This window comes from Aspergillus glaucus (assembly GCF_001890805.1).
Source record: "Aspergillus glaucus CBS 516.65 unplaced genomic scaffold ASPGLscaffold_9, whole genome shotgun sequence".
NCBI lineage: Eukaryota > Fungi > Ascomycota > Eurotiomycetes > Eurotiales > Aspergillaceae > Aspergillus > Aspergillus glaucus.
Window position 1 is genome coordinate 873801 of NW_019170461.1, and position 20459 is coordinate 894259.

A 20459-nucleotide genomic window follows, 5' to 3' on the forward strand; every position below is an offset into this window, starting at 1 on the left:
TTATCGATAAGTGTTTGCAGTGTTTGAGTCACGGGCTCGTGTAATTACAATACGTTACTCCTATGAAAAGAAAGGGAAGACAACTTAGGGGGAAGACAAAAAGATAAAGGTGCACATTTATCTCCGTAGCATCCCACGATGGCGCGCGCTCGAATGGCAAAGGTACACCTTGCCCACTTCAGTGGCCACACCCTGGTTCGAACTCGACTGGTCGTGCAGCAAGCAGACGAAGGCTCCAGTTTAACTACTCGACCACCATGGTCCCACGTTACTATATACGCCCCATTTTATCCCTATAAGTTTATTAAGCCTTGAGAAGAGTAAAGAAAAGAGAAAGAGAAAGAAAGAAAGAAAAGAAGGAAAAGATACGGCAAAACAGCTCTTGTGTCTGAAGTATGCATACTATGCTCCACAATAATAAATTCCGCTACAATTGCCGACCCACAGTCACATGACTTTATCTGCGGTTCTTTTTCGCCGCAATTACTCCAATAATTCGCTCGTGGGATATTCTGAAGATCCTCGATTCGTATTTCATATTTCGTTCTTTATGCTTGGACATATCCTTCCTGTTGAGAGGAATTCGCTCTTTGTTTTTGTCTTTATTTTTTTTTTTTTTTGGCCTGATTTTCCTACTACCCTGCCGGACCAGTTCGTTGCTCCCGATCTCCGACGAGGAACCTCGGTTACCAGGATTCCCCAGAGGCTGGATTGGGAAGATTGTACGATAAGGCGGCTACCTGCATATAAACGATTTACGGATATTCCCAATGAGCCGGCCAACTGCAAGACTTTGCGCGGATTGCCTGCCTGGCGCACTTAGGCCTAGAGGGCTTCCCGCAGCGCCTGTTCCGCGGCGGGGTACACCAAGACGAGTGCGCATTGCGGAGTCCAGGAGGGGTCTACATGGTGTGCAAGGACGTCGACCGGTGGGCTACATACCGGGTCATGATGTGCGTCAGTGTGGTAATATGAAGGGTTTGCCGTGGCCTTGCGAGCATGTGCGACAGTTTGCGACAGCGGGCGAGAATAAGGGAGAAACCGAGGGATCGAAGACTGTACTGGAGGATGGCCCGTTGAAGGAATATGAGGATCGCATTGCGCAGGGACGATTGAGGAGTGACCCGTATCAGAGACGTAGGTGCCATGGATTGGGATTGGTGATTAGTGTGGGCGACAGCTGACCCTTAAATTCGTACTTCAGATATCATTGAAAGTCTCCAGGCTCTTTTCGAGAACCTCAAGTCGTATACCCCGCCTAAGGTCAACCACCCCAGCGTTGAGTCGCTCGATATTCAGCCCAAGAAATCGTTATTCGGTTCTCTGTTTGGCGGCGGCAAAAAGTCCGACGAACCGACCATCCCCGAAGACCTCCCCAAGGGCCTGTATATGTTCGGTGATGTTGGATGTGGGAAAACCATGCTCATGGACTTGTTCTTCGAAACGCTGCCGCCGAACATCGGGGCCAAGACACGGATTCACTTCCACAACTTTATGCAGGATGTACACAGGCGCATGCATCAAGCAAAGATGAAGCACGGCAATGATATCGATGCATTGCCTTTGGTGGCTGCGGATATTGCTGAGGCATCCAGTGTGTTGTGCTTTGACGAGTTTCAGTGTACAGATGTTGCGGATGCCATGATTTTGAGAAGGCTTCTCGACTTTCTCATGTCTCACGGAGTTGTTCTTGTGACGACTTCCAACAGACATCCAGATGAATTGTACAAGAACGGTATCCAGCGCGAGTCATTCATCCCCTGCATCAACCTCCTGAAGACAGCGCTGGGCGTGATCAATCTCAACTCACCCACAGACTACCGTAAAATCCCCCGTCCACCATCCGGTGTTTACCATCATCCGCTCGGACCTGAGGCAGAACAGCATGTGCAAAAATGGTTCGACTTCTTGGGTGATACGGTCAATGACCCTCCACACCCTGCGACGCAGGAGGTCTGGGGACGCAAGATTGAGGTTCCCCTGGCCAGTGGCCGCGCTGCGCAGTTCAAGTTCCAGCAGCTGCTGGGGAGTGCCACCGGTGCGGCCGATTATATCGAATTGGTTCGAAACTACGATGCCTTTATCGTGACTGATGTCCCTGGGATGTCCATCAATGAACGGGATTTGGCGCGGAGATTCATCACGTTCATCGATGCCGTTTATGAGGGCAGGGTAAGTCATCGCGCATGAACCATGCAAGACGTTACATGCTGACTCACGATAGGCCAAATTAGTGCTCACGACCGAGGTCCCTCTTTCTCACCTCTTTATCTCCGAATCCGAAGCCAAGAGTTCCACTGGTGACGGCGAAGATCTCTCGGATGCGATGCGTATGATGATGGACGACCTGGGTCTCTCCGTGCAGGCTCTCAAGTCTACTTCGATATTCAGCGGTGATGAGGAGCGGTTCGCTTTTGCTCGTGCGCTCTCCCGATTAGCAGAGATGGGCAGCAAGGAGTGGGTAGAGAGAGGACTGGGTGTTGGGATGTTTGTGGATGACAAACAGAGCGAGCACAAGGTGTAGGCTTCCCTTCTTTTCTATTCTATTTTGTTGTACATAAGGTCCCTGTGTATATACTATGTAGACAGGCTAGACGGGGCCAGAGACATTGCTAGAACATGACGCTGTATACTATTGCAATGTACGATGCAGTGATACTCTGCGATACTACTCTGTACACGTGTGTACAGTGCTACTCTACATACTGTTGCTGATCAATCGGCCTCTCATGATTTGCTCTGGCTGGTGTTCTAAATCGGGAAGGAATATCAATGACGTCATCCATCCGAATCAAGAAAGACAACGTCTCCCTGAACGGCGTCGCATTACTAACTTCCACCTGTCGAGATTCTCGTCCGAAAACGTCACTTCTGCCCTGTCTACAATGCGGACCGTTCCTGTTCCTTGTTTTCTCCCCCCTCACTCTCCACATACCCCTATACTCCGTACCTCTGGGCACTTTAGCTGGGTCGAAAGGAACGCTGATTACATATCGACTCTGCGCCAATGGGCCATACCCCTAAGGCGATCAGTGGTCTAGAGCCCAGCTGCTAATTAACGAATTCGTCTGAGTGCGTCTGTCGAGTAACCCCAGATTATCGAGATCTAACGGCGGATTAGAAACGTTACATCATTGGACAGATTGACGTAAAGAAGGTCCGGCCTGTGAGAATTAGAAATGTGCCAACTGGATGTAGTACTTATATGGACTGGTTTCCGCTGAGTGTAGTGGTTCATTGTTTGTCTCTGTTAACGATTTAACGATTCTTATTTTTATACCCCTGTTAGACTCACATAACTGCATTCCACCATGACATCGTCAGACGCCAAGGTCGTTGACCTTCAAAAGGACACGGTCGAGATCGACAACAAGAAACACATGACTACCGACTATGGGATTAAGATCTCGAACGCGGATAACTGGCTGCGCGTGGCCGATGAAAACCACAGTGGCCCCTCGTTACTAGAGGATCAGATTGCTCGGGAGAAGGTTGGACCCCGAAATGCCTGCTGAATTGGCGAGAATAGCTACTAACTGATAAAAGATTATGCGCTTCGACCATGAGCGTATCCCAGAGCGTGTTGTTCATGCCCGTGGTACCGGAGCATTTGGTACATTTAGACTCCACAAAAGCGCAAAGGACTACACGACAGCAGGTGTCTTGACTGACACATCTCGCGAGACTCCATTGTTCCAGCGCTTCTCGACTGTCCAGGGGAGCAAGGGCAGTGCAGACACTGTCCGGGATGTCCGTGGTTTCGCACTGAAGATGTATACACCCGAAGGTAACTGGGATATCGTTGGAAACAACATCCCGGTTTTCTTCATCCAAGATGCTATAAAATTCCCGGACGTTGTCCATTCCGTGAAGCCGGAGCCGCATAACGAGATTCCCCAGGGACAGAGTGCGCATAACAACTTCTGGGATTTTGCCTATATGCACACGGAAACCTCGCATATGCAACAATGGGTATGTGATACTCTCGAGAAGCTAAGGTGCAATTGCTGACAAACCAAGATCATGTCTGATAGGGCAATCCCTCGTTCATACCGGATGATGCAAGGATTTGGTGTCAATACTTTTTCCTTGGTTAACTCCGAGGGCAAGCGTCACTTTGTGAAGTTTATTTTCACCCCCGAGCTTGGTGTGCACTCCCTGGTATGGGATGAAGCTTTGAAGATCGGCGGTCAGGATCCGGATTTCCACCGCAAGGACCTCATGGATGCCATTGATGCCGGCCAGTTCCCCAAGTGGAAGTTTGGCATGCAGGTTATCCCCGAAGAAAAGCAAGACGACTTCGAATTCGACATTCTAGACGCGACCAAGATCTGGCCTGAGGATCTGGTGCCCATCGAGTACTTTGGTGAACTTGAACTCAACCGAAATGTTGATGAATTCTTCCCTCAAACTGAGCAGGTTGCGTTCTGCACCAGCCACGTCGTGCCTGGCATTGATTTCTCCGACGATCCTTTGCTTCAGGGCCGGAATTTCTCTTACTTTGACACGCAGCTCTCCCGCTTGGGCCCTAACTGGCAAGAGCTGCCGATCAACCGGCCGGTATGCCCGTATCTGAGCCTTGTTAACCGCGATGGGGCCATGAAACACCGTATCACCAAGGGCAAGGTCAACTATTGGCCCAACCGCTTCGAAGCCAATCCTCCCGCGCCGGAATCCGAGGGCGGCTTTACTTCGTACCCTGAGAAGATTCAGGGTAAGAAAGCTCGCATGCTTTCTCACAAATTCAAGGAACACTACAACCAAGCCCAATTGTACTACAACTCCCTCTCTGATATCGAGAAGATTCACTCCGCCAAGGCATTCTCGTTCGAGCTGGACCACTGCGATGACCCTACCGTTTACAAGCGCATGTCGGAGCGTCTGACTTACATTGACCTTGACTTAGCACAGACCGTTGCGAAGAATGTAGGCGGTGACAAGCCCACAAAAGCTCCAAAAGAAAACAAGGGTCAAAAGGCAAAGGGCCTGAGTCAGCTGGAATACCTCCCGGAAACCCCAACCATCGCAACCCGTCGCATTGCTGTCCTGTTAGCCGACGGTTTTGACTACACCACCTACACGACCATCAAAGAAGTGCTTCAGAAGCAGAATGCCTTCGTATTCACCATTGGCGCTCAGCGCCAGGGTGTCCAAGCCGAATCTGGCGAGACTGTCATCCCCGACCACCACTTCTCAGGCATGCGGTCGACTCTCTTCGATGCGGTCTTTATCCCCGGCGGCAAGCATATCGAAGCGCTTCGCAAGAACGGAGTGGCCAAGTACTGGATCACAGAATCATTTGCACACCTCAAGGCAATTGCTGGTTTGAACGAAGCTGTCGGTTTCATCGCGAAACAGATCGACTTGGATGCTGTCAAGTTCGCTGCTGCATCGAAGGATAATGTGACAGAGAGTTACGGTGTGGTTACTGGTCACGGAATCCCCGGCAACTTGCTTAAGGTTTCGGATGTATCCAAGGACTCGAAGGGTTTTGCAGAGCAGTTCATCTGGCATATTTCGAGACACCGTAACTGGCAGAGAGAGTTGGATGGATTGAGTGATCAGATTGCTGCTTGATTTAGTTTAGAGATACCTATATATATTTTTAGTCTGTATAATGAAGATGTGAAAGATTCTACCTCAGCTGGTTGTACCGGTTTCTTGCAGGATTTCAGAAAGGTATGGGGATGTAATCTTTGGCATAGGCTATAGATTTTTGATTGACAAGGGTTTTGTTATTGTGAGAGTTCAACTTCATTTTCGAGAAAGAATTAGGTTAGCCCTGACTCTGGGTTCTTTATGACACTGTTCAGGAAGACCGCATGGTGGACAGGGACTGAATATGAGTATGTTTTCCTGTTGATACACTCCGCGAAAGTGCCAGGATTAATCATGAGCCATCTCGCATTGCCTTCTCCGCAATCATTATGTGGCCAGATCCCCATGTTTAAATATACAGAACTATCCATGTTCTCAAACTGTACACTGTAAAACGGCGAAGCGTAGCTATTAACCAGTATAGTCTGAAGCATACGTCCAGTAGCGTAGCGAAAGGGCCATCAATTCGATTCTTCTCCTCCATCTAATACTTATCCCGTTGCCCGTGGCCGCAGCTCCTCCACTGAAATCGCCCGTCAGATGTGTCTTAGCAGGCCGCGTGCCAATCGGTGTTTTGCCTAGCGCATCCTGCTCGCTCAACCACTCATGCGTGGTGGACCTGCTGGGAACCGCACTCTCATGTTCGCGTTGGTAGTACTCGCTTGATTTGGCAGCCACTTTCATGCGATGATTTACATCCATGATACACCTGAGAAGCTCTCGGTCTTCGCCGTCGAAGTCCACGTCTCGGTTCGCCGTCGGCACTACCACCGTGGTCCCGTCCTCGTCGACATAGATATTATACTCGACACCGGTGTTGCGAAGACAATCCAAGAAACCACGTGACACTTGACTGTCTAGTTGATCGGGCCCGTACAGGGTGATGTTGCCCACGTTTTGCGACGATATCGCCGTCGCCGATATGAACATACATGACCACACCAGTAGTATTAGCGCGGAGTAGATGCTCATGACGAAGTGCTAATTGTGACTAATCGAGACTGAAGACAAACTGACACAATTTCTTTTTTTGGTTAACAAGGGTTATGTCGTCCCTTGCCCCCGTTTAAGTAGCCTGGAGTTCCGGGACCAAAGGTCTATGTACAGTTTAATTCAAACATCAACATTTGCTCTCATTTCTGATTTAGATGCGCGATTTTTGTAATTCGTTGGTCCTCCTGTTATGGAGACAAGGCTGAGTCGAGCGAACAAGGATGAGTCAATCGGTAAGCCGATAGGTAGTCGTAGTGATCCGGAACGTACGCCCTGATCGTATCCACTGGTGGATACGAATATGATGGATACTGATAGGATCGGGGAACTATGGCTTTAACTATGGCCAATGCATACATGCTTTATGCACTTTCCATTCTTATTGTCTCTTTGAACTTCTTTCGCAATTATTTCCTTTAGTACTTGTAGTTGGTTGATGGTCACGAGTCGATATCGTATCGCTAGATAGGTATAGTCGTATGCAGGATACTCCTATTTGGGTAATGAATAAGTCGCCTGGTTCTCCATCTATGAGCTCAGTAAACCATATACCTCAGTATCGATACTTTGGTACCGGTGTTTGCCTGATCCAGACTGACACATCCGCGCCGGTTCTCCATTCACTCAGAATAGTGCCTAATACATCATACTGAGCAATCGTAGTTGACATAAAGAAAACTGTATTTTGATTTATATAGCAATCGATTCAGGGATTGAAGAGGGGGGCATTGAGGCAGACTAAGGAATGAGAGGGTGAGAAGAGAAGAAGGAATAGTAGTGTGAGGGCAAGTGACAATTTATATACTGCATGCTCACTGAGATTAAGGGCTAATATTATTACGGGCTAGTGACTAAACAATGCTTGATGGGACATTGAAATAATAGCTTAGTACTGCTGTTTAATTTTGATGTCACTTTCACAGGTCCTCGCATTCCAGTTGGAATTTATGCATAGTATACATTGAAACACAGTTCACTGCCGTTGTCCGTCCCCGAAGGTTTTGAAATCCCGCGCAAGTGCTACCGATGTACTACATATATACTACCACCGGCCGAGGAACCACCAAGGTATTCTCAGCAGTGATAGCTCTCGAAACGGCACATGATTCTAATGCAAGCATCCTCCAGATCTAACGGTATACAGGGGCTCATTGCACAACCATGGTCAGAGGGAGAAATGACCGATACGCAGGCATGCAGCAATTTAGACTCATGATATCAACTCATGCCTGACAGACCGTGCAGAACAGGAATCCCAGGCATGCTGCCACACATGTGCAAATAGATAATCCGGATCGACAAAAGCGTTGCCGTGGGATCGCATCATCTACATTCTCGAGCAGCGGCATTGCATCGCCAGTAATGCAAGCCGCATACCACAGAGCTAGCGTGTTACACGGCATACGCAAGAAAATAGCCGGAGATGCGCATTTGCGCATTGACAATGAAAGCAAAATGAAGGCAAGCTGGAAAAGGAGAAATGGGAAATGACTCTTCAGATATCTTGCCTAGAAGGGAGCTAAGCTAAGTATCTGGCAGGTATTTTGTTTCGTCACTGGGAGAGGGCGTCTCTTCCTACTTACCCTCTTCTTCTCCCTTGGAAAAACGTATGATATAGGAGGACGACGTCTGGATTTGGATCTGTCTCTCTTGTGCATGCGACTTTGTTTCAATTTGGAATCAATCGGATATGGCAATACGGATATCGCGTTCTCAGCGCTTAACGGCTGTGATTGGGATCGCGTCTATTTTCTTTCTGGCTGAGATTTCCGGTATGCATCTCTTGCCCTTTTTTTTTTTTTTTTTTTTTTTTTTTTTTTCTTTGTTTCTTTTCATTTCCCTTGGGGATGAGCTGGCTGGGGGAATCAAAGGCCGTTTGGATCAGATGAAAATTTCATTGGTTGAATTGCTGACTTCCTCTCACTTATTCCAGTTGGCTTCTATACGCATTCTCTAGCTCTCGTGGCAGATGCGTTTCACTATGTATGTTTCAGTCCGGATGCGTCGGAGATTTTGCAATGTGTGATTGATAACTGACTTCGACGTCAGTTAAATGATCTCGTGGGGTTTATTGTTGCTTTGGTTGCTGTTAAGGTAAGCATCCACTACCCATTTTCCAGAGATTGGGAATATGGAAAGATTGACTTGACCTCAATATCAGGTCTCCGAACGAGATGACTCGCCCAAATCCCTCACCTTCGGCTGGCAACGGTCCCAGTTGCTGGGTGCATTTTTCAACGGCGCCCTTCTCTTTGCGTTGGGGATTAGCATCTTCCTGCAGTCGGTTGAGCGATTCGTGTCACTTCAACGTTGGTTTCGAGATACGTGGATGCGGGGTGGTTTGGACGCTGACGTTGGTAATAGGCGTGGAGAATCCGAAGTTGATATTTATTATGGGATGTGTTGGGTTTGGGTTGAATATTCTCAGTGCCTTGTTTTTGCATGGTATGTGATTATGGTACTCGGTGGTTGAGACAGGGACTAATTCGATGCGCAGAACATCATGGCCATCATCACCACGGGCACGGTCACGGTCACGGCCACAGCCATGATCATGAGCATGGCCGTGTCCAAAATCCCCAGATGCTCGAAGAGAGCATTAGCGTCGCAGAATCTGAATTCCGGGACATTGCTTGCAAGGTGAGTCCATCGTCTCGACATTTTGTATCGATACTAACCGGAACAGCATCATGGTCACAAGCATCAATATCAAGAAAAGACAGCTTCCAGCGGCCGCGATCTGGGAATGATGGGAGTGCTGCTACATGTCATGGGCGACGCAGCGAATAACTTGGGGGTCATGGCAGCGGCCTTGGTAATTTGGCACACGCATTATGAGGGGAGATATTATGCGGATCCGGGGACGAGTATGGGAATTGGGATTATGATTATTTTAACGTCGCTTCCTTTGAGTATGTCACTTCCATTGATGCCTTTGTATTGTGACATTTGCTGACCATAAACAGTGCGCTACTCCGGTCACATCCTACTGGAGAGCCTCCCCAATGGAGTCAGCGTAGACGACGTTAAGCACGATCTGGAATTGGTAACCAGAATCACCCCTGTAAGGTCCTTGACAAACACAAACTAACCACCCTCATAGATCCCCGGCGTCCTAGCCATTCACGAACTGCACATCTGGCGCCTCAACCAACAAAAAGTCCTAGCATCCGTCCACGTCGTCGTCTCAGAGAACACAATGCCCGAATTCTTGAAAATAGCAAAGACCATGAATGAATGTTTCCACGAATACGGGATTCATTCGGTGACGCTGCAGCCCGAGATTACGTCGCATATCCCTGTGAAGGAAGATCAGGAATCTGAGGAGATGCAGTATCTGCGGAGAAAATCTTTGGAGAAGTGCCAGGTTGTGTGTAGTCGGGTTTGTGAAGATTTGACTTGTTGTGGATAGAGGGTGGTTGTATATCGATATGTGATGGCGATGCTGGGTCTCGGTTTTATGGATAGAATGTCATTAAATGGAAATCGCATATGAATCCTAAGATAGAATTTTCTTGTTCTTTCCTTTCCTTGTTCTATATTTCTAATTCGATCTCCCAATTTTATCTTTGACAATCTAAGATACGGAATCGATTCTGATAGTCCGGTAGGATCACCTTCCTGAATGTCTATAACATATTTGGCACAACAATTTATGCACACGGCTATCAATCTATTATGCTGGTGAGTTACCGAAGCACAAACTTCGTTGTAGATAAGGAATGGTGCCGATATCCACTTGGGTGCTTCATTGATGCTAGGCTTTTGAGATGCGGGGGTCTTCTTGGATGAGGGGAAATCTTGACATATTGGATCTACGGGGCCATATGTACTACATATAATGATGCTTACGACTCTTTCTTGGGCTCTTTCTTTCTTTTCCCTTATGTCCTTTGTACACCCTCTCAATCAATAATTTCCCTGATTGACCAACTATACTATAACCATGTCTCAACCTCAACCCTGGGAACTCCAAGCCCGCAAAGCGAAAGACATCCTCGAAAGCTCAATCCCCAAGCAATGGCTCCTCCCAAAAGACAAACTACCCCCCGCGGATGAGAAGAGCGTGTTGGACTTCCCGCGCAAGAGCGGGTTGTTGACTGAACGAGAACTCGACACCACCGAACTGTCTGCTACGGCGCTCGTGGCGGAAATCGGAGCAGGCAAGTTGAGTGCTGAGGAGGTCGTGGTTGCTTTCTTGAAGAGGTCTGTTTTAGGTCATCAGTTGGTACGTCTTCTTGGACTGTGGATAGAGGTTACCTTACTGACGTTTGGGTAGTTCAACTTTGCGACGGAGTTTATGGCGGAAAAGGCCATTTCACGAGCTAAGGAGCTGGATGAGTATCATCAGAAGACAGGGAAGCTAATTGGGCCGTTGGTAAGTAGATACGCAGATGTGTATTTCTTGATGGGGCTGATGATGTAGCATGGCGTCCCGATCAGCGTCAAGGAGCATGTTGGGATCAAAGGGTTGACTTGCAATGCAGGCTTTGTGGCATGGTATGATGATCCCCTACGACACGAATGTTTCAGCTAACAAAATCCAGGGCCGACCAAATAGCCACCGAAGACGCCTTACTCCTGCAATGTCTGGAGAAAGCCGGTGCTATCTTCCACGTCCGCACGAACCAACCACAATCTCTCATGGTACTCCAAACAGCCCCTTTAGTCACAGCTAAAGCTAAAAAGCAAAGCACCTCGATTGCAGCAACAACCTCACCGGAACGACTCTAAACCCGCACAACCGAACCCTCACCCCGGGAGGCTCATCAGGCGGTGAAGGCGCCTCCACAGGCTTCAAATGCGCGCCTCTAGGCGTCGGATCGGATATCGGAGGCTCCATTCGTGCACCTGCTGCCTTTTGCGGTTCGTATGGATTGAAAACGACGGCATTGAGAAACTCTTTGAACGGGATTAGAGCCGCTGGGGGCGGACAAGAGTCGATTAGAGCTGTACTTGGGCCATTGGCGAGCCAGAGTATTGAAGATTTGGAGTTGTTTCAGCGGGTTATTATTGATCAGGAGCCGTGGGATATTGACACGAGCTTGGTCCCGGTGCCTTGGAGGAGGGTTACGCCGACGAGAGACATTACTGTTGGGATTATGTGGGATGATGGGTATGTTTGCTTTCTATAAGCTTTTGGTGGAGTATATCACTGAACATTCGACTAGATCAGTCCGTCCTCATCCACCAATTATCAGAGCATTGCAATATGCCAAAGAAAGGCTAATGGCAGCCGGTATCAAAATTGTCGACTGGGAGCCCTACAAGCACAACCACGGCTGGGACATAGTGGTGCGTATCATATCAAGGTCCCAATACACAGTACCAAGCTAATAAACGAACAGTCCGCCATGTACTTTGCCGACGGCACAGAATCCCAACAGACCATCCTCAAGCAATCCGGCGAACCCTACCTCCCCCTCACCAAATGGGCCTTCCGATACTCCTCCGGGACCCCCCTCACCGTCTCAGAGAACTGGTCCCTAAACTACGCGCGCGACCACTACCGCGACGAATACCACGCGCTCATGAAATCCCGCGGCGTCGACTTCATCCTCACACCGACGTATCTGGGCGTTGCGGCTGTGGTTGGCGAGCCACAGTACTGGAACTACACGGCTATCTGGAATGTACTCGATCAGCCGGCTGTTGTGTTTCCGAGTGGACTGGTCGTTGATGAAGAGCTTGATAAAGCAGAGGAGGGGTACCAGCCGAGGAATGCGGTTGATGAGAGGGAGTGGAAGAAGTATAGCCCTGAGCGGTATGTTGGGGCGCCGATTGCGTTGCAGTTGGTTGGGAAGAAGTTCAAGGATGAGGAAGTGTTGGCGGCTGCTAAAGTGGTTGAGGGGGCTTTGAGAGTTGAGGCTAGTAAAGAGATAAACTAGGGGTTTAGTATTCACTGGTTATCAATTTCTGAACGGTGCGATTATTATTCACTTCAAACCTGTTCCTAGTCATGGCATTAGTATCTGTATTCGTCTTAAGTCCTTTTCAATTTATTCTTCCAGACATACAGGCTCGCAGTATCAGTTCCCGCTGATTGACATCTATATCAATTGCTTGTCAGAGACCAACAGCATATGCCGTGATAGCCGCTATCCAAAAGAGAGCCACCCGATTTTATATGGGAACTCTACAGCTGGAATTCCTAACTCAGGAATAAGCAGGCACGAGATCTATCTTGATATTCTCCCGAGTCAAAATGGGAACAAGACCAGATTTCAAGCTGCTTGTTATAAGAACCACCGGAAATCCGGGTGGTGTGTTATGTACGTGTGTAAAGCACGATTCTTTCCTTATTGTACTGAAACTGTCTAGCTGGTATCTTACTATACTCCATATGAAACAGGTCGGTGAGCCAAATGGCATTAGCGACTGTTGTATTTTCCTGGAAGGGAGGGAAGCTGGCTGGTCCATATCATGCAGAGTTTTATAAATCCTGTTTTCAACGAATCGCGATGGCCACCAAATTCATATTAGGTAACCTAGTCAATCATGCAACGAAGTCCTGTTTCTGATAAATTATAGAAGTGGGAATGGCTCCGGTGACATGTGATCATGGTGGTAGATGTTGCACCGGTGAAAGCCGAAACTCATGAGACGGCTCGTGGAAAAACGGGGGGGCTAAAGTATTTGATAGGTGTGAACGTGAAAGGCAAGTGGTTTTCCAGCAAGACAGACCAATGATATGGCTGGTGGCATTCTGAAAAGGATATTCATCTGGGAAGAGGCCGAGGGACATGATGAGCACATTACAGCCCGTGGAAAGTACCCTCAGAAAAAGCAAGCTGCTGTTGCCCTATACGCTATCTTCAGCGTTGGCCGTTGGATCGAATTCCTCGAGCTACAACCGGGCGCCAACTAACTCTCATATTTCGCGTTCGCTTCACCATTTTCCTACTATGTGCAACTCGTTGGGCTTCTCAGACCTCTCGAACCTCTACGACTTGCTCCAACGAGAATTGAGGCAACCCTAAATTCCGATAAGGCATTCGAAGTAACGACAAGTCAAATGAGCTTGAATGGTGTTGGGGAACATTCAACATAAGGAGATCGACAAGCCATAATGGCACCAAGCCGTCAATCACATCTAGGATGATCCGATCATGGGTAAACTTCCTAACATTATGCTCCTCTAGTAGTTTAGCAATTTTCAGAAGCTTTGACAAAATTGAGATCCAGGTTACATCGCGAAGTGAAAGGGAGTTAAAGAGGCCGTGGATCTCACGATAACCCTAGTACTGATATATTGCATAAATACTATACCCCCAAAGAAAGAACCATGCACTGATTCATCATTCGAAAAATCCACCACTCCCACCTTTCGGTCATGCCAACGGATCAAAAGCAAAATGGTTGTTATTGAAAGCAACCTATGATATTTGGTTTTATTAGAGATAGCATCGAGCCCTATCTTATACCATCCTAATGAAAACAGCGTTGCTTTCCTGTACGGTCATAACGGTTCAATTGGACCACAGAAACAGTATCGTTTCTTCCAGGCCTAACCCTGCATCGCTTGCACCGACGTGCTCCTCCCCTCTCAAGTGCCCTCTCAAGTGATTAGTTATAAAACTCTTGGGTGGTGGTGACCGTGCCCGGTCAAGAAGGACTTCGAAAAGTACAGACAAAACCATCATTTGGCCAAGGGGGGCAAAGTTTTGAAGATGCAATGTACCAAAAAAAAAAAAAAAAAAAAAAAAACGATTTCATGGAACGCGTTGATAATCCAGTTCGTACTAATATCTTAATAGTGGTGGCCACCATAATACAACCTAACATCCTCCAATACAGTCTTTTAGTTGAATTTTGATACAATATAGAATTCTTTTTGCAATCTACTACTGATAATTTGAAGGCAAAATATCAAGAATCCAGGGAGTTATTGTTGATTTGAAGATGGAAGCATTCACCAGTAGACAGAACTGCTGGCGATGATGTGAGACTTCTGTTTATTTCCTCTGTAGGCTACCTCTTTCTCTTTCTCTCCCCATCACCATACTCGCATCCTACAGCTACACTTCGTTCATTATCTCAAGGCGCTCACGATGCCTGTTCTGCCGATACATCAGTGGCAGGAAGATGTCGAGGACCTCGACCGTTATCGCCCCGGTGGCTACCACCCAGCTCACATTGGTGACAGATTCCTCGATGGGTGCTACGAGATCATCCATAAGCTTGGTTATGGCAGCTGGTCGACTATTTGGCTTGCCAGGGATAACCAGGAACGACGATACGTTTCTGTCAAGATTGTGGCTGCTGAGGCCTCTAAAACCAGTTTTGAAGGCAGGATCCTACGCGCGTTGAACTCAGAGCCAGCAGAACATCCAGGGCAGAAATTTGTGCCACGCTTGTTGGATAAATTCACCATTGATGGTGTGAATGGTCGCCATGGTTGTATTGTGACTGAAGTCTATGGGTGCCGTGTTGCAGAGTCAAAGGAAGCTGGTATATCTCAGATGTTTCCACTCGTCGAGGCCAGGGCAATTGCCGTACAGATTCGGGAAGGATTGGACTATATCCACTCTTGTGGTGTGGTGCATGGTGGTAAGTCCTAAAGCTGCGAAGGGGCTAATGATTGAGAAATAGACCTGCATTTGGATAATATCCTATTCACGCCGCTACATATCCAAGATGATTGGGACATAGATGAACTCTATACCCATTTGTAAAAGCCCGAAATGTTGCCAGTTGAGAGGTTGGACAAGGGTCCAAACGGTCCGGAGGTTCCGAAATACTGCGTTCAATCTGCCGCGATAATCTTCGAGACAAGTGAAGATATAAAGGATGCTAGGATTGTCATTTCCGGCTTTGGACAAGCTTTTTTTTTTTTTTTTTTTTTTTTTTGCAAATGAAGCAGGATCACACACTCCAGGCCTACTCTCTCCAAAATATCTCTTCCATGAGCAGCTCGGCCCCGCAATTTATGTGTGGACTCTCGGGTGCAGCCTCTACGAACTCCTTGGTGAACGCCCACTTTTCGAAGTTTTCAACGCAGACCAAGACCATGCAATTGCAGAGATGATCAGCACCCTCGGGCCTCTCCCTCAGCGCTGGTGGGAACAATGGCACAAAAAGACGGATTTCTTCCTCGAAGACGGATCATGGAAACAAGACATGCATCGTGCACATGCGCCATATGATCGGCCGTTGCGTGAGCGACTAGTCCGCATGGGAAGAATGCTTAACGATAGCAATCAACCACGCGATCTCGGCGCTGAGGAGCTGCAGCAGATCCATCGGTTGTTGCTCGATATGCTGACGTATGAACCTTCGAAGCGGATTACTTCATCTGATATGCTTCAGTCGGCATGGATGGTGAATTGGGCCTACCCAAGCTTCCGAGCCACACAGGCGGGTTCCTGTACCTATATAGTCGTTCTTTCATTCTTCAAAACATGCTTTGTCATTTCTATGTTTAGCACGATGTTACTGGTGTTAAATGGTGCTTTTACTGTCTTCACTTTTCAGTCCCAATAGCAAGCTACTCTGAGTGACGAAGCAGCAGCAGAAATAGAAGAACTTCCGAATCATCATCGGCCAAGTTGGTCTAATTGCTGTCTAGTCCAATCAATGGTTCTCACTCTGCCTCCGGCCTGTCTGTTCCCCGACGTAACTAACACCTCTCTGTCTGTCTGGGGTTGAGTAGTTAGAATTATCGTTACTATGTTGTACTGTTTCTATCATCGAATCCTAGTAAGAAGTAATTTTGCTTGGGTATATCATAACGATTGGCGCCAAAATGCAGATGACATTGAGAACTTGGGCCTCTCATCTGAGATTGATTGCCCTAATGTGCATCTGATGACTACAGCATTTATATAGATGGCCAAAGCTGTGTGCCAAATGGACCAGAATAGAATTGAAGAAAGATATACTTAGCATGATGTACGACTGAACTGAATAGGTGTCTGGTATTCAATACATCTGATCATTGCATATTATTATTCTTCGAGTATGTATTAAGTACGATTCCAAATAGACAAAAAATGATAAAAGAAAATAACTCGTACAAACACGCCTAGGGGTATATTCCAACAAACCAGAAAGAGCGAAAGAAATGAATCGAAACAACACAAACTCGAACAAATATGGGATATCAAGAAGTAACGCAAAAAAGATGACGCGGAACGCGAATTAAACACGATACCAATTCAAGGAGCTGACAGGGGAAAGGAAACGTGAAGAAAAAGAGAAAGGAGGGAATTACTCCCGACGTGCATATACATCAGCCTGTCCATCATAACCAACATTAACATAAGAACCATCACCACTCGACTCATCCGAAACCGCATGACTAAACCCCGTAGATGGACGAGATCCAAACGGCGTCGGATTTCCAGATGCAGAAGCAAACGGGATCGCGTCACTTGACGTGAATGTAGGAAGTCCGTGCTTAGACTGGGTAGCTGACGTAGCGGGGGAGAACAGCGACTGTTGTTGCGGGTGGATGGTATCCTGTGTTGTGGCTGTGGACGCAGATGCGGGGGTGAGAGGTGGAGTAGTGGACGTTGTTGTGGTTGCGGTTGCAGCGAAGGAAGACTGCGCGGACGCCTTTCGCGAGCCTGGTCTGCCAATTGTGACGGTGCTGGGGATTGAGGCCATGTCGGGTGAAGGTTCTCTGGCTTCTTGTTTTGTTTCGAGTGGAGGTGCTGTAGACGGTGGTGCTGATGCGGAAAAGGCAGGGTTTTTGGTAGTGGATGGTTTGAGAACGCTGCTGGACCTTTGAGATCTAGAGGTCTTGGCCGCCTTTTTGCGTTCCTCTGCTGCTTTCTTCTCTCGTGCGGCATTCTCTTCTGGGGAGGGGACCTTCAGCTTTATGTTGAGTTTCCGCACACCGGCCATGAGACTGTCCATGTCGTCGGGTCGAGTGTTTTCCGCGCCTGCTGGGGGTGGAGCTTCGCTTGACGCCGTTGAAAGTAAACCAAATGGAACCCGTGGCACAGGGGGGACATTCTGGGTAGGACTTGTAGAACATTTCGGGGTAGTTCCACGGCTGGTGCTGGTCCTTCGAGAAGTTGTAGACCGGTTGCTTGCGGCGGTGCCAGGGCGTGATGGAGGTGCTGTCGCACGCGATGGCGATCGCCCATCTTCGGGATTGTTCGTAGCTGCGGCTGAGCTTTTCCTGCGATTCATGCGAGTGGCTGGCGAATTGTCCAGCGATGGAGTCGGGTCACTGGCTGCGTCGATGGTGGTCCGTCGAGTCCCCTTGACTGCCTGGCGTTTCGGGGTCGATTCGGCTTTGGGTGTGCCTGGTAGAGGCTGTTTGGGCTTTCGCACGCGGAGCTGCATCCGACTTGCTTCACGAGTAACTGGCTCAATCGGCGCATCCGGAGCAGCTGGCGCTATGGGAATGCCCTCCACAGCTGCTTGACGTTCCCGACGTATGCGCGATGCTTCAGCGTTAAGGTCCTCGGGCCGACAACTCATTGTTTGCCGGTCGCTTGGGATCAAGATCTTGGATAGTTCGTGCGTTGCAGTGGCCCAGCCAACTTCAGGCAGTGGGGGCAACTCTGGTTCATAAGTGACATAGCCGCCGACTGACATTCGATCTCGTGCTGATGGCACGACTTTGGCGGTGAACGATTGCGTCGATGCAAGATATGTCGGGATTTTCCCATTACTTTTCACGGCTGGTGCAGGGTAGACCCAGGCTTCCAGTTCTTCGAGCAAGGGTGATGACCACCAGGTAGGGTCGTAAGAGCTTGCCTGAGTCTTTTGAGCATTGATCTCCGTCTCTATGTCTTGCAGACCCAAGTCGGTCATTTCGGATGCGAGACGATCAATCTGTTGTTCCTCCGTCACACTAGTCGTCACCTCACTCAATCCTGAAAGATGGCTGAGAACTCCACTCGTCAAAGCCCGATCGCTGTAGCCCCCCTCTAGCACACTGATGACACGACCATCAGTTCCCAGCCCTTCCTCCTCAGCCATGCGCGCGACATCTGCAGTGAACTTGGCGTAGAACTCGGTAGGAACGTTCACTTTGTGTCGCTGCATACCAGCGCCCTCCCACTCACTTGCATCGAAGCCAGCGGAAAGGAAAATGGCAGCCTTGGGTTTAGGTCCATTAGGAGTGCTAACAAGGCGCTCCGTGTGCAGTCGCAAGAAAGCACGGGCCTTTTCGAGTAGAATAGCGTACTTGGTCGCATACAACTCCCAAAACTCCGATTCATTCTTCCAGGGATCTAGATGGACGTTCCAGATCGACTGACCGTGTGCCTTGTCGATGCACACGCTTGCATTGCGCACTTTTTCAAAGTCGCCCATCTCGCACGGGTAGGAATTGATATCGTGCAGACTGAAATAGCCGATTCTCGTCTTCTTGTAGAGCGCTGCATTCTTGGGTGCAGTCGCGGCCCGACTGTTCTGCGCCCATGTGATTTCCTGCGAACCGTCACCGTGGTGCAGGTCAAAGTCCAGAATAGCCGCATGGGTCAACCCATGTGTCATGGCGGCGTATGAGATGCCGATATGGACATTGTTAATCCAACAAAAACCAGACGGATGGCCGGACGAACAATGGTGACCAGGAGGACGGATACAGACAAACGCCCGCTTCGTAGACGAGGGGCCAAGGACAGCATCCACACCCTCACATACCCCACCTAGGGCTCCTTCAAAAGCATTCAAAGATTCAGAGCACAAATACAAATCCCCCTGGTGGAACTCAGGCACATGATCATCCTTCCCAGCGCTACGCGGACGAACCAGCTCCTTCCCATTCAACGCAAGTCGCGACTCAGCCGCATCGCACATGGTCTTGAGATCATCCATCCATTTGCTTCCATGCACGTGGGAAACAGCGGGGGAATTAAGCGCCAACGATCGCGCCGTCTTGCGGATCTGAAACGGAGGCGCAGGCAAGGCGTGAGGGTCCAGACTAGGGTGCGGCGCGTAGCGCTCACCGGCATGCCTGCGGGCCAGACGGACGTAAGCAGCAGATACGCCCAGCACACCGGCGCGAATACGCTCTGGCCTCTCAACGATCGAGCCTAGAGTAGCGCGAGAACTTTTGGGTCGCGCGAAACGATGACCGTAGCACGCATCGTGGACCACGACAAGGGTTTTGGATTGTAGATCGGCGGATTGGTGCCAGTCGATGTCTTTTTGGAAATGTTCTGCAGCGATTGTCGCAGCAGTTGGAATTGTTTCCTGCACGGGCGCCTTCTTTGACATCATGTTGTTTGTTGTGGTGGGGGAGGTCGCGAAATTGGAGGAGGAGCGTCGCGACAGAGTACCGGTGGACGAGCCAGCGCTGTTACGAACGGATCGCAACGATGCGGTTGAAGAGCGTTTCTGTAAGCTGGGTGTTGACTTGCGACTTTCGTCTCTCAGCGATCCAGAGCTAGGGATACGTCTAGGGGCCGTCTGGTTGTGGTGGTTATCTCTGGAGGCTGAACGCGGGGTGGCATCAGAGGGAGAAAGTAAGGATGACGATGACAGGGCAGGCGATACGGGCGCAGGAGCAACAGAAGCTGAAGCCAGCGTCTGAGGATTCAGACTCAGATGATGCGACGGAGTAGCCTTGGAGGAGGCGAATGGGACTGGGGGGAGGTCATCACGGTTGGAGGGGTCCATGGTGAGAACATGGGGATCAGAGTCAAGAGTGAAAGAGGATGGAACTGGTTAGACAGTGAAACAGACAAAGAGCAACAAAGTGAATGAATACAAGTACACTGTAAGCAGTTCTTGAGGGGTGAGGCTGCAGAGGTAGAAGAATGGAGGGAGTTGTAGAGGCTCAAGTTTAGGATCTCCAATACGGGGCAAGGGGGGGTCGATCTTCCATTCCACGCCCACATAAAGAATCACTACTACATCTAGAACATCTGCACATGTGATGCCTCAAATATATGATTTTTATA

At 48.9% G+C, this 20459-nt stretch overlaps 7 protein-coding genes across 7 annotated transcripts; 5 read left to right on the forward strand and 2 right to left on the reverse strand.

Annotated features, from left to right (window-relative positions):
• Positions 1-621: 621 nt before the first annotated feature.
• ASPGLDRAFT_46747 (AFG1 family ATPase) lies at positions 622-2590 on the forward strand. The gene is made up of 3 exons (XM_022546516.1): positions 622-1137; positions 1205-2172; positions 2225-2590. Exons 1-3 carry the CDS (start codon positions 771-773, stop codon positions 2522-2524), a joined length of 1635 nt encoding a protein of 544 aa, XP_022401531.1. The 5' UTR covers positions 622-770; the 3' UTR covers positions 2525-2590.
• Positions 2591-3311: 721 nt separating this feature from the next.
• ASPGLDRAFT_66308 (uncharacterized protein) lies at positions 3312-5577 on the forward strand (the record flags this gene model as incomplete). Its single annotated transcript, XM_022549008.1, has 3 exons — positions 3312-3491; positions 3547-3972; positions 4021-5577. 3 exons carry the CDS (start codon positions 3312-3314, stop codon positions 5575-5577), a joined length of 2163 nt encoding a protein of 720 aa, XP_022401532.1.
• A 432-nt stretch (positions 5578-6009) lies between these two features.
• ASPGLDRAFT_25484 (uncharacterized protein) lies at positions 6010-6570 on the reverse strand (the record flags this gene model as incomplete). The annotated part of the gene is made up of 1 exon (XM_022543489.1): positions 6010-6570. The coding sequence occupies one exon, from the start codon at positions 6568-6570 to the stop codon at positions 6010-6012; it is 561 nt and encodes a 186-aa protein (XP_022401533.1).
• A 1711-nt stretch (positions 6571-8281) lies between these two features.
• On the forward strand, positions 8282-10003 carry ASPGLDRAFT_125114 (putative di-, tri-valent inorganic cation transporter; the record flags this gene model as incomplete). Its single annotated transcript, XM_022540537.1, has 8 exons — positions 8282-8363; positions 8525-8574; positions 8641-8685; positions 8753-8900; positions 8956-9040; positions 9322-9503; positions 9558-9637; positions 9695-10003. The coding sequence occupies 8 exons, from the start codon at positions 8282-8284 to the stop codon at positions 10001-10003; spliced, it is 981 nt and encodes a 326-aa protein (XP_022401534.1).
• Positions 10004-10423: 420 nt separating this feature from the next.
• On the forward strand, positions 10424-12611 carry ASPGLDRAFT_170793 (uncharacterized protein). The gene is made up of 7 exons (XM_022542726.1): positions 10424-10819; positions 10871-10969; positions 11018-11091; positions 11139-11238; positions 11286-11707; positions 11763-11886; positions 11940-12611. The coding sequence occupies exons 1-7, from the start codon at positions 10538-10540 to the stop codon at positions 12477-12479; spliced, it is 1641 nt and encodes a 546-aa protein (XP_022401535.1). The 5' UTR covers positions 10424-10537; the 3' UTR covers positions 12480-12611.
• Positions 12612-14642: 2031 nt separating this feature from the next.
• ASPGLDRAFT_57756 (uncharacterized protein) lies at positions 14643-16105 on the forward strand (the record flags this gene model as incomplete). Its single annotated transcript, XM_022548277.1, has 2 exons — positions 14643-15141; positions 15470-16105. 2 exons carry the CDS (start codon positions 14643-14645, stop codon positions 16072-16074), a joined length of 1104 nt encoding a protein of 367 aa, XP_022401536.1. The 3' UTR covers positions 16075-16105.
• A 438-nt stretch (positions 16106-16543) lies between these two features.
• ASPGLDRAFT_46756 (histone deacetylase hosB) lies at positions 16544-20293 on the reverse strand. Its single transcript, XM_022546517.1, has one exon. The coding sequence runs from the start codon at positions 20173-20175 to the stop codon at positions 16801-16803; it is 3375 nt and encodes a 1124-aa protein (XP_022401537.1). The 5' UTR covers positions 20176-20293; the 3' UTR covers positions 16544-16800.
• Positions 20294-20459: the final 166 nt, after the last annotated feature.